The 13,373-nt window shown below is 36.1% G+C and overlaps 1 protein-coding gene across 1 annotated transcript; it reads left to right on the plus strand.

The window, feature by feature from the left end:
- The first annotated feature begins 10,457 nt into the window (after window positions 1–10,457).
- On the plus strand, window positions 10,458–10,864 carry LOC137760674 (NTF2-related export protein 2-like). The gene is given in 2 exon segments (XM_068537596.1): window positions 10,458–10,479; window positions 10,482–10,864. Coding segments are annotated over 2 exon segments (405 nt in total).
- The last annotated feature ends 2,509 nt before the right edge of the window (window positions 10,865–13,373 follow it).

The raw sequence follows: 13,373 nt of genomic DNA on the forward strand, positions 1-13,373 counted from the left end.
CAGATCTTCCTGAAACCTATTTCATGCTCCTTATGTTTGTAGACTTCTTGTATAGAATCTGTTGAGAATGGAGATTTGATATCATAGGGCTCATATTATAGTGTTTCTTTATAGGTCGACTCACTAATTTGCAGATGATTTACTGAAATATTTTCTACTTTTTTTTAAGTTAGTTAAATCTTTTATTTTTCCTAGCCTCTTCACCATGCAGCATGAAAGATTTTATAACACACATAGAACTATCAACTTTAACAATATAATAGCCAGTTATTTCACTAGTGAAATTAAGTTTATTCAGGAATAGCCAGAGGAATTGCAATTTGGGATATGAAAAGTATGGTGGGCCATAGGCAAATCCAGAGAACAAGGAAAGGGAAATTGCTTTTATCAAGAAAAGAAGGTGGTTGGAAGAGGCTATGATAACCGACAAGGGGTTAATTTCCAGAATGTACAAACAGCTCATACAAGTCAATAACATAATCCTGGACTTTGAAATAGAGGCTAGAGTGCAGAATGGAAAAGCTTAGGAAATTCTGGCCTCCAGCCAAAGGATGAAAAGCAAGAACTATTACAAAGGAAGCCCATTGGTAGGAGTTACCAGGTCTTTTCTGCTGATATGTCCAGCAGCCTCCAGATTTCTAATGAGCCACCTCACTAAGGAGTCTAAAATAGGAAACTAACAAACTCCCCTGGACTACTGCATGGCTCATTTTTTGGCAAGAGATCCTCGAGGTCCATTTTCCCTTTGGATCATAGTTCCCAACTGAGGAAAGGCAGGACCTGTTTCAGGAGTGATGTAGTAATGGCTCCCTAGGGTGCTGAGGAGTGAAATTACCAAGCAGGGCATTTACACTAATGTTGATAATCAGAAAAATGCCTATTAATAACACTCATTAGGGATGTAGCTGGGTTTGGCCATGCAGATGGGGCACAATGAGCACTGTTTTTGGGAGTGTGGTGGTGAGTCTTGCTACTGGCTTAAATAATTTTGAGAGAATGGGAGGAAGATCTGTATGGGAATATTGAAATGGCTGTTTGCAGAAAATTATTTGAACATTTTCTTAAAGGCTATGATAAAAGACAGGACAACAGCATTCCACTGTAGCCTAGGACTCACATTTTGGGGAATGTGAAACCTTCACATTGATGGCTTGGGCTTTCTTATTTCATAGATAGCTTAAAGAATATGACTCATTAAATTATATAAAATATTACAGTATATTTATGCCATATCATAGATAATAACTAGTTACGCCTTTTATCTTATGTTCAATTCAGAAATTGTGGAGATATTTTTAGAACTATGGTCTGGTTATACATGATAGATAAGGATTGGGTGGTGGTAATAGGGGAAGTACCTAGATAAGGAGACAAGATAATGCTGAGGTTGAGAAAAAGGAAAACATTAGAGATATTGCAGAATGTTTATAGCAGGTATCTATAGTATCAATCTTCAGAAGGAAGGAAAGAAAGAAATATTTAATTAGGGCTTCTTATGTATAATTCTGGGCTACACTTTTACTTTCTCTGTTCATTAATTCTCATAATATTCCAAATTTCAGAAGAAAAACTTAGATTTAGGAAGCTTTACTTGTTTACTCAAAGAAAATGCTGAAATACAAATGGTATTTGTTCCTTTTTACTTCATATCTAGTGCTTGCTTTACAACATAAATCTTATTCTAGCTTCTTTGCTCATTTAATACCTTTACCAGCTACCTGACAAATATATATGAATCAGTTGTGATGATTCATTCATGTATTAATTTGTTTAATCATTGTTTCTCTCACATATATGTTGAATATTTGCTATTTTCTAGGAACTCTGATACTGATGGGGTTAGACGGATGCATGCAAATGCATGGTGCCTGGCACATAAACTTTTGTCAGATGAACAACAACATGGTGTCAGTCTTCTAAGAGCTTGACTTTTCCTGAGCAAGAGAGGTCATTATCTAGAATTACCTAAAATGTGAGAAGTTCTAGAGTATATGTTTCATGTGGACAGGGATCTTTGTTTTGTTCATTGATGTATTCCAAACATCTAATAGAGTGGCTGTGACTTACTGTGTATCGAATAAATATTTGTTGAATAGAAAGAAGTGCTATGGGAATGAAACTTGAGAGCAAATGTTTTGCTTTTCCCTGAGAGTTCAGAGGATCTGTCCCACACTAAAAAAAGTATTGATGTGATATGACATGGCTCACTGCATGCTCAATGTCCATATGATTAAAAATATTGGGATAAAATCTGGGACATGGAAGAGATGAATTTGGAGTGTAGTGAGAACCAAACTTATCAATAGTCCCTCCCCCCTTTTTTCCCGAGGAATTGGAAAATACAAAGTTTGCAGGGATCATTATAAGGTTTTGGGTAAGATGGTACTCAATAAAATTGTTAATTTCTCTGCATTCACCACTTCTTCCCAGCTGAATTGTTTCGATACTCAATTTTCCTGTTTATTCTCCTATTTTCTGCCACCCTGTCCAAGCTGTTCTCTGTGTCTGCAATGCCATGCTTCCCATTCTCAGGACCCTGTATTCTTTGCTGCCCAAATAACTCTTGAAGATATTCACCTCCAATTGGTCTTCTCAGGTCAAAAGCAGGGGAGGCAAAAATATATAGATTCCTGCCTTGAATGATTTTTTTTCGAATTTCCCCCTTTGGGCCCTACTGTGAGAGAGGAAAGGCAAACAATATTGAAAGTAAAGTGTCATGGATATATGTATATATATTTTTTCATTTTCAGATGCACTGATTCTCTTCAGATTCCTCTTCTGCTTCTAGAGAAGAATCAGGCCTGTAAAAAAAAACACCAGATATGGAAATCAAGGGGACTGAAAAGGTTAAAAAAATGTTTGTTTTCCAATAAAGTTGTCAGCCCATTGTGTTGTGTATTCTATGTTCATAGTTTTACCTGCAAGACAGAGTAAGAAATATGTTTTAATTCTCACCTAAGATGCCGGTGCACATGTATACACACAGCCGGAAACAGAAGATTCACTTTAAAGAAGGGTCACTCATAAATTGTGTACTTTCCCCAATGGATTCTTTGTTTCTCTCATCTATACTGTATGTATATTAAAACTGCTGCTGTTGATCATTAACTTGATTCTATAAGCTCAGTGATGGGTTAAGTGTAAAATTGCAAAATCACTGTCTTTGAATGGCTGATTTGTTTACAGAGGAAAGAGCCCAGCAAAAAATAAAAATAAAAAAAGATAGTCAAAGAAAATCACACCACTAGTAACATCATCTTATGTATACATGATATTTTAAGCACTTACATATACAGATACATTTAATCCTCAAGCTACCATTTTTCAGATGAAGAAAATTTGACACAGTAACTTGTTCACAGTCACACAGTTACCAAATGGAAAAACTAGGAACCAAATCCAACTTACCTGTGTTCAGATTCTGTACTCTCACCCACTACATAATACTGCTTTCCTAAGCTTAGTACTACTAGCTCCTATTACGACTGCCAAATTCTCCTTACTTTAAATACATCTTCATGCATAAATCTATTCTAGTAAGATATATTTCAAAAGTGGAATTACTGGAAAAAATGAATAAATATATTCAAGGGCCTTGATACATTTTGCTGAATTTCTTTCCATAAAATTATAAACAATTTTTAACCATATTAGCAAATACTTTTGTTGCTAGTCATATAATCCACATCACTACTGCTAATTTGATGAGTGTAAACAATCTCTCAATTTAATTTTAACTGGCATTATATTTTAAATGATGTGAAACTAATTTTTATATGTTTGATGCATTTTATTTCTCTGTTAGAATCTATATACTAAATCCATTTTCTACACTAGAAGTGTATTTTCTCCATCAGTATGTAATACACTTTTTTAAATTCATATTAACATTTTGAAACTGGTTTTGGTAATTTTAATTTATTGTTTGTTTTCTGGTATTTCTGATTGTGCTTTTGTTGACAATATATGTTTTATTTTATACAAATTGCTGGTTACTTACTGCTCTCTGATAATCTGTCCTAAGTTTTAAGCTTACTTTTTCAATTTTTCCATCAAGTAATACCTTTTTTTCTAATCTTTTTTGTATCTTTTGGTTAACATATCCACAAGAATTTTTTTGAACATTATGTGTGTTGGAGACTTAAACAACTGTTTTTCTCTTTATTAAAGAATTATTTATTGAGCTACTATCGTATTTCAGGAACAGTTTTTGTGGCATTGAGATCATCTCATTTTGAAGGTTTATTTAATTTCTTTTTGAAACAGTGTAGGCCTAGCAGGGTGTTTTTTATGAAGAGTAGCCATATGACAATATCCTTCATTTCTTCTAAAGAAGTTGACCTATAATAAATTTTTATTTTGATGGGAATTATCTTTCCAGAAAATTATATATTTAGACTTTCAAATTTCCTTGTAAAGATTTGTACAAAGGATTCTATTATGACGTTTGAAAATTTCTTTCTTAAAATGATTGTTACCTTATTGTTTTGTATCCTGTATATTTGTGCTTCCTCTTTTATTTTTTTCAAGGTAAGTAGTAGTAGTTTGTATATTTTGTCAACTTTTTTTCAAAGAACCAATGTATTTGTGCATATTTGTATGTATTCTAGCATTTTTCTGCATTTCTATATTTTAATTTTATTTGTATAATTTTATATTTTTGTTTCCTTTAATTTATTGTTCTATTTCTAAAATTCTGATGTTTTATAAAAATGTTTATTTTAAAATGTATTTATATAATTAAGGTACTAATTTTCCTCTAATCACTGCTTTAAACTTGGCCCATATTTTCTAATAGGTAGAATATAATGGCATTATTTTGTGAAACATTTCATTTTACTTCATATTTCCCCTTTAACCCAACAATTGTTTAATAGTATTTCTAAATTATCAGATGGAAGAGGCTTTTTACTTGATTATCCATTAATAGTTTATTATGTGGGATTAAGAAACATGTTTGTATTCTTTCCAATATGTGACATTGTTTGACATTTTGTTGTGACTTAATAGTCAATATTCATAAAATTTCATGTGTCTTGAAAAGAAATTGCATGCTTTTTTATTAGAATATAAAGTTCAATATATACTTATAAGAGATACCTTACTGAATTTGCTGTTTAGGTTTCCTAAATCCTTAGATATATTTTTCTATTTGATCTGTTTAGACCAGAGTGGTTTATTAAAGTTACCCATTATTTGTGTGTCTGTCTGTTTCCCCTTATAGTTTCCTTCTTATAAAGTTTGCATCTGTGTCTTAGGGGGACATAAATTTATATTTATTATAATTTCATTGTGAATATTAGCTGTTAGCATTAAAAATATCTTTTGCTGTTGTTTTTCTTGTTGTGTACATAATGTTCTTGGCCTGAATTTTAAGTTTTCAAATATCAAGATCATAACCCTTGCTTTATTGGTTTCTGTGTGCTAGGTATAATTTCTCTTCTCTTCATTTTTTTAGCCTTTCTGAATCACTGTGTTATAGATATATCTTATATAATGCATAGAACCAAGTGCTGTTTTGAGAGTATATCTGGTTTTTAAAAAATATTCAGTCTCTTTTTCTCAGTCATTCACATTTATCAGTTTTAAGTGATAGTCATTGAGTCTCATCTATTATTTATGCAGCAATAAGTAAGCTTTTCCTACTTCACCATTTCTCTCTTCATTTTAGTCTTATTTTTTAAACGTGTTACTTTTCTTGGTCAGGTACATATCATTTACATACTACTTGGATCTACATTTAGGTATATGTATTCAATGTCCACCATGAGTCCTTTCGCCAAAAGATCCACCAGACTTCTCTTGGTGAAGGGATTTCTTCATCTAGTGACTTTAAGAGAAGCTAGTGGTTTTAATATTCTTGGAGTGTTGGCAAGTTTAAAACTATTTTTCTATGTCTTTTGTATGCTGTGTATGAAAATCTTTGATCAAACTTTCCTTCCCTGAATTTCTTGAAAGTCTCCATACGCTCATCATTCATTGTATATTGTTGCCAAGAAACATTATATCTACATGGTCTTTCTTAGTGTTAGTGATCAGTATTTTTGCTCAGAGTCACATATAATTTTTCATTATATTTAAATATAATATATTGCCCAGGATATGTCTTATACTTAACAATTTTGGTCAAAGTTCATGAGAGTTTGGATAGTCATGGATATGACTAGTGTGAAAGGATGGCAAATCATTTCAATGTGTAGATGCATATCTCTACATCAGAGAAATTCTCTTTAACAGTTTTAAATGTTGAGCTTGTTTTATAGAGACACCAACACTGTGCATGTTGGATCTGCTTTGTCATTCTTCCATGTCTATCATTTTCTCTCTAATCCTTTTAAAGTCTTTCTCTATTTCATTTAATTATACTTAATTAATGGTGGTTAATTTTGCAAGAGTTTTCTTCTGTTTGAGGATGTTTTTATTTTTGTCATTTTCTTGTGCATGTTTGTTACAGAGTTGTCCCTTGATGAACTCTGTAAAACTGTATACATAATTTGATTTGTTATCAAGTCTTTAGGTTTATTATTCCCTTTTGCTTTATTCCAGCACTTTTAAAAAATTTTATTTTATTATTTATTTATTTATTTATCTATTAACATCTTTATTGGAATATAATTGCTTTACATTGTTATGTTAGTTGTTGCTGTATAACAAAGTGAATCAGCTATACGTATACATATATCCCCAAATCCCCTCCTTCTTGTATCTCCCTACCACCCTCCCTATCCCACCCCTCTAGGTGGTCACAAAGCACCGAGCTGATCTCCCTGTGTTATGCAGCTACTTCTCACTAGCTATCTATTTCACATTTGGTAGTGTATATATGTCTGTGCCACTCTCTCACTTCGTCTCAGCTTCCCCTTCCCCTTCCCCTTCCTGTGTCTTCAAGTCCATTCTCTATGTCTGCGTCTTTATTCCTCTCCTGCCCTTAGGTTCTTCATAACAATTATTATTATTTTTTTTTAGATTCCATATATATGTGTTAGCATATGGTATTTATTTTTCTTTTTCTGACTTACTTCACTCTGTATGACAGACTCTAGGTTCATCCACCTCACTACAAATAACTCAAATTTGTTTCTTTTTATGGCTGAGTAATTGTATATATGTGTCACATCTTCTTTATCCATTCATCTGTTGATTGACACATAGGTTGCTTCCATGTCTGGCTACTGTAAATAGACCTGCTGTGAACATTGTGGTACATGACTCTTTTTGAATTATGATTTTTCAGGGTATATGCCCAGTAATGGGATAGCTGGGTGATATGGTAGTTCTTTTTTAGTTTTATAAGGAACCTCCATACTGTTCTCCCTAATGGCTGTATCAATTTACATTTGCACCAACAGTGCAAGACGGTTCCTTTTTCTCCACACCCTCTACAGCATTTATTGTTTGTAGATATTTTAATGATGGCTATTCTGACTGGTGTGAGGTGATAATGCATTGTAGTTTTGATTTGCATTTCTCTAATAATTAGTGATGTTGAGCATTCTTTCATGTGTTTGCTGCCAATCTGTATATCTTCTTTGGAAAAATGTTTATTTAGGTCTTCTGCCCATTTTAGGATTGGGTTGTTTTTTTTTTTTTTTTTTTTTTTGACACTGAGCTACCTGAGCTGCATGTATATATTGGAGATTAATCCTTTGTCAGTTGCTTCATTTGCAAATATATCCTCCCATTCGGAGGGTTGTCTTTTCATCTTGTTTATGGTTTCCTTTGCTGTGCAAAAGCTTTTAAGTTTCATTAGGTCCCATTTGTTTATTTTTGTTTTTATTTCCATTTCTCTAGGAGGTGGTCCAAAAGGATCTTGCTGTGATTTATGTCATAGAATGTTCTGCCTATGTTTTCCTCTAAGAGTTTTATAGTGTCTGGCCTTACGTTTAGGCCTTTAATCCATTTTGAGTTTATTTTTGTGTATGGTATTAGGGAGTGTTCTAATTTCATTCTTTTACATGTAGCTGTCCAGTTTTCCCAGCACCACTTATTGAAGAGGATATCTTTTCTGCATTGTATATTCTTGCCTACTGTATCAAAAGTAAGGTGACTATATGTGCATGGGTTTATTTCTGGGCTTTCTATCCTGTTCCATTGATCTCTATTTTTGCTTTTGTGCTAGTAACATACTGTCTTGATTACTGTAGCTCTGTAGTATAGTCTAAAGTCCAGGAGCCTGATTCCTTCAGCTCCGTTTTTTTCTCAAAATTGCTTTTCCTATTCAGGGTCTTCAGTGCTTCCATACAAATTGTGAAATTTTTTGTTCTAGTTCTGTGAAAAATTCCATTGGTAGTTTGACAGGGATTGCACTGAATTTGTAGATTGCTTTGGGTAGTATAGTCGTTTTCAAAATGTTGATTCTTCTAATACAAGAACATGGTATATCTCTCCGTCTGTTTGTATCACCTTTAATTTCTTTCATCAGTGTCTTATAGTTTTCTGCATACACGTCTTTTGTCTCCTTAGGTAGGTTTATTCCTAAGTATTTTATTCTTTTGGTTGCAGTGGTAAATGGGAGAGTTTCCTTAATTTTTCTTTCAGATTTTTCATCATTAGTGTATAGGAATTAAAAAGATTTCTGTGCATTACTCTTGTATCCAGCTACGTTACCTAATTCATTGATTAGCTGTAGATGTTTTCTGGTAGCATCTTTAAGATTCTTTATGTATAGTATCATGTCATCTGCAAACAGTGACAGTTTTACTTCGTTTGCAATTTGGATTACTTTTATTTCTTTTTTGTCTCTGATTGCTGTGGATAAAACTTGTAAAACTATGTTGAGTGACAGTGGGCCACCTTGCCATATTCCTGATCTTAGTGGAAATGGTTTCATTTTTTCAACATTGAGAACAGCGTTGGCTGTGGGTGTATAATATATGGCCTTTATTATGTTGAGGTAGCCTCCCTCTATGCCTGCTTTCTGGAGGGTTTTTATCATAAATGGGTGTTGAATTTTGTCAAAAGCTTATTCTGCATTTTGAGATTATCATATGGTTTTTATCCTTCAGTTTGTTAAAATGGTGTATCACATTGATTGATTTGCATATACTGAAGAACCCCTGCATGCCTGGGATAAACCCCACTTGATCATGGTGTATGATCCTTTTAATGTGCTGCTGGATTCTGTTTGCTAGAATTTTGTTGAGGATTTTTGCATCTATATTCATCAGTGATACTGGCCTGTAGTTTTTTTTTTTTTTTTTGTAACATCTTTGTCTGGTTTTGGTATCAGGGTGATGGTGGACTCATAGAATGAGTTTGGGAGTGTTCCTCCCTTTGCTATATTTTGGAAGAGTTTGAGAGGATAGATGTTAGCTCTTCTCTACATGTTTGATAGAATTCGCCTGTGAATCCATCTGGTCCTGGGCTTTTGTTTGTCAGAAGATTTTTAATCACAGTTTCAATATTGGTGATTGTGATTGGTCTATTTATATTTTCTATTTCTTCCTAGTTCAGTCTCAGAGGGCTGTGCTTTTCTAAGAATTTTTCCATTTCTTCCAGGTTGTCCATTTTATTGGCATATAGTTGCTTGTAGTAATTTCTCATGACCCTTTGTATTTCTGCAGTTTCAGTTGTTACTTCTCCTTTTTCATTTCTTTTTTTTTTTTTTGAAATGAATAGCCCAGTTTACTTTTTTTTTTTAAAGAAATTCACGTTCTTTTATTTATTTATTTATTTATGACTGTGTTGAGTCTTCGTTTCTGTGCGAGGGCTTTCTCTAGTTGCGGCAAGTGGGGACCACTCTTCATCGCGGTGCGTGGGCCTCTCACCATCGCAGCCTCTCTTGTTGCGGAGCACAGGCTCCAGACGCGCAGGCTCAGTAATTGTGGCTCACGGGCCCAGTTGCTCCGTGGCATGTGGGATCTTCCCAGACCAGGGCCCGAACCCGTGTCCTCTGCATTGGCAGGCAGATTCTCAACCACTGTGCCACCAGGGAAGCCCTCCTTTTTCATTTCTAATTCTATTGATTTGAGTCTTCTCCCTTTTTAAAAAAATTTTTTTTTAATTTATTTTATTTTATCTTTGGCTGCATTGGGTCTTTGTTGTTGTGTGCGGGCTTTCTCTAGTTGCAGTGAGCAGGGACTACTCTTCATTGTGGTGTGCGGGCTTCTCATTGTGGTGCCTTCTCTTGTTACAGAGCATGGGCTCTAGGTGCACAGGCTTCAGTAGTTGTGGCACACTGACTCAGTAGTTGTGGCTCATAGGCTCTAGAGCACAGGCTCAGTAGTTGTGGTGCACAGGCTTTGTTGCTCTGCAGCATGTGGGATCTTCCCGGACCAGGGCTCAAACCCGTGTCCCCTGCATTGGCAGGCAGATTCTTAACCACTGCACTACCAGGGAAGTCCAGTTTCTGAGATATTCTTGACAGAAACTCATAACTCAAATCTCATAACAAGAAAATTACACGAGAGGACTTAGTAATGCCGTCACTGCCGGAATAGGCTGCTTTAGGCTCCCTGATGGCCATGTCCATGGATTTTAAACTTATGTAGATCAGGCATGCAGAGCTGCTGTGGAATTTGTCAATATTTACTATGAGACAATGGATAAAAGAAGACGGGCACTAACCAGGCTGTATCTGGACAAGGCCACCTTAATATGGAATGGAAATGTTGTAACAGGGCTGGAAGCCCTAACTAATTTTTTTGACATGTTGCCTTCTAGTGAGTTTCAGGTCAATATGCTAGATTGCAAGCCAGTTCATGAGCAAGCTACTCAGGCCCAGACTATAGTTTTTGTGGTGACCAGTGGAACTGTGAATTTTGATGGAAACGGACAACACTACTTCAACCAGAACTTCCTGCTGACTGCTCAGTCTACTCCTAACAATACCGTGTGGAAGATTGCAAGCAACTGCTTCCGTTAGGTAATTATTGATACTTATGTTCCTATTACCATTTTCTTAATTGTTTTGGGTTTATTATTGTAGGTCTTTTCCATCTCTTGTGTTTCCTGCCTAGAGAAGTTCCTTTAGCATTTGTTGTAAAGCTGGTCTGGTGGTGCTTAATTCTCTTAGCTTTTGCTTGTCTGTAAAGGTTTTAATTTCTCCGTCAAGCCTGAATGAGATCCTTGTTTGGTAGAGTAATCTTGGTTGTAGGTTTTTCTCCTTCATCACTTTAAATATGTCCTGCCACTCCCTTCTGGCTTGCAGAGTTTCTGCTGAAAGATCAGCTGTTAACCTTATGGGGATTCCCTTGTGTGTTATTTGTTGTTTTTCCCTTGCTGCTTTTAATATTTGTTCTTTGTATTTAATTTTTGATAGTTTGATTAATATGTGTCTTGGTGTGTTTCTCCTTGGATTTATCCTGTATGGGACTCCCTGTGTTTCCTGGACTTGATTAACTATTTCCTTTCCCATATTAAGGAAGTTTTCAACTATAATCTCTTCAAATATTTTCTCAGTCCCTTTCTTTTTCTCTTCTTCTTCTGGGACCCTATAATTCAAATGTTGGTGTGTTTAATGTTGTCCCAGAGGTCTCTGAGACTGTCCTCAATTCTTTTCATTCTTTTTTCTTTACTCTGCTCTGCAGTAGTTATTTCCACTATTTTATCTTCCAGGTCACTTATCCATTCTTCTGCCTCAGTTATTCTGCTATTGATCCCTTCTAGAGAATTTTTAATTGCATTTATTGTGTTGTTCATCACTGTTTGTTTGCTCTTTAGTTCCTCTAGGTCCTTATTAAACGTTTCTTTTATTTTTTCCATTCTATTTCCAAGATTTTGTATCACCTTTACTATCATTATTCTGAATTCTTTTTCAGGTAGACTGCATATTTCCTCTTCATTTGTTAGGTCTCGTGGGTTTTTGCCTTGTTCCTTCATCTGCTGTGTGTTTCTCTGTCTTCTCATTTTGCTTAACTTACTGTATTTGGAGTCTCGTTTTCGCAGGCTGCAGGTTCGTAGTTCCCATTGTTTTTGGTATCTGTCCCCAGTGGCTAAGGTTGGTTCAGTGGGTTGTGTAGGTTTCCTGGTGGAGGGGACTAGTGCCTGTGTTCTGGTGGATGAGGCTGGATCTTGTCTTTCTGGTGGGCACGTCCACGTCTGGTGGCGTGTTTTGGGGTGTCTGTGGCCTTATTATGATTTTAGGCAGCCTCTGTGCTAATGGATGGGGTTTTGTTACTGTCTTGCTAGTTGTTTGGCATAGGGTGTCCAGCACTGTGGCTTGCTGGTCGTGAGTGGAGCTGGGTCTTGGCATTGAGATAGAGATCTCTGGGAGATTTTTGCCGTTTGATATTACGTGGAGCTGGGAGGTCTCTTGTGGACCAGTGTCCTGAACTTGGCTCTCCAACTTCAGTGGTGCAGCCCTGACACCTGGCTGGAGCACCAAGAGCCTGTCCTCCACACGGCTGGTGGTCTAGTGGTTAGGATCTGGCACTTTCACTGCTGTGGCCTGGTTTCAATCCCTGGTGGTGGAACTGAGATCACAAAAGCAGATGAGTACTTTATTACCGAGGATATTAGAGCACAGGAATCAACAGCCAGATGAAGAGATTCATAGGGTGAGGTTGAGAACAAAGAAACTTCAGTCCTCTTGGAGTTTGGAGCCCAGCATGGTGGCATGTAGAGGCATTCTGCTTCACCAACCTGGAAGCTCTCTGAAACCCATTCTTTCTTCTTTATTCTGCTCTGTGGTAGTTATTTCCACTATTTTATCTTCCAAGTCACTTATCCATTCTTCTGCCTCAGTTATTCTGCTATTGATTCCTTCTAGGGAATTTTAAATTTCATTTATTGTGTTGTTCATCATTGCCTGTTTGCTCTTTAGTTCTTCTAGGTCTTTGTTAAACATTTCTTATATTTTCTCCATTCTATTTCCAAAATTTTGGATAATATTTACTATCATTACTCTGAATTATTTTTCAGGTAGTCTGCCTATTTCCTCTTCATTTGTTTGGTCTGGTGTGTTTTCACCTTGCTCATTCATTTGCTGTGTATTTCTCTGTCTTCTCATTTTGCTCAACTTACTGTGTTTGGGGGTCTCCTTTTTGCAGGGTACAAGTTCGTAGTTCCTGTTGTTTTTGGTGTCTGCCCCCAGTGGGTAAGATTGTTTCAGTGGGTTGTGTAGGCTTCCTGGTGGAGGGGACTGGTGCCTGTGTTCTGGTCGATGAGGCTGGATCTTTTCTTTCTGGTGGCTAGGGCCGAGTCTGGTGGTGTGTTTTGGGGTGTCTGTGGACTTAGTATGATTTTAGGCAGCCTCTCTGCTAATGGATGGGCCTGTGTTCCTGTTTTGCTAGTTGTTTGGCATGGGGTGTGCAGCACTAGAGCTTGCTGGTCATTGGGTAGAGCTGGGTCTTAGCGTTGAGACAGATATCTCTGGGAGAGCTCTCACTGATTGATATTATGTGGGGCCAGGAGGTCTTTGGTGGTCCAATGTA

This window comes from Eschrichtius robustus, chromosome 3, assembly GCF_028021215.1.
Source record: "Eschrichtius robustus isolate mEscRob2 chromosome 3, mEscRob2.pri, whole genome shotgun sequence".
Lineage (NCBI taxonomy): Eukaryota > Metazoa > Chordata > Mammalia > Artiodactyla > Eschrichtiidae > Eschrichtius > Eschrichtius robustus.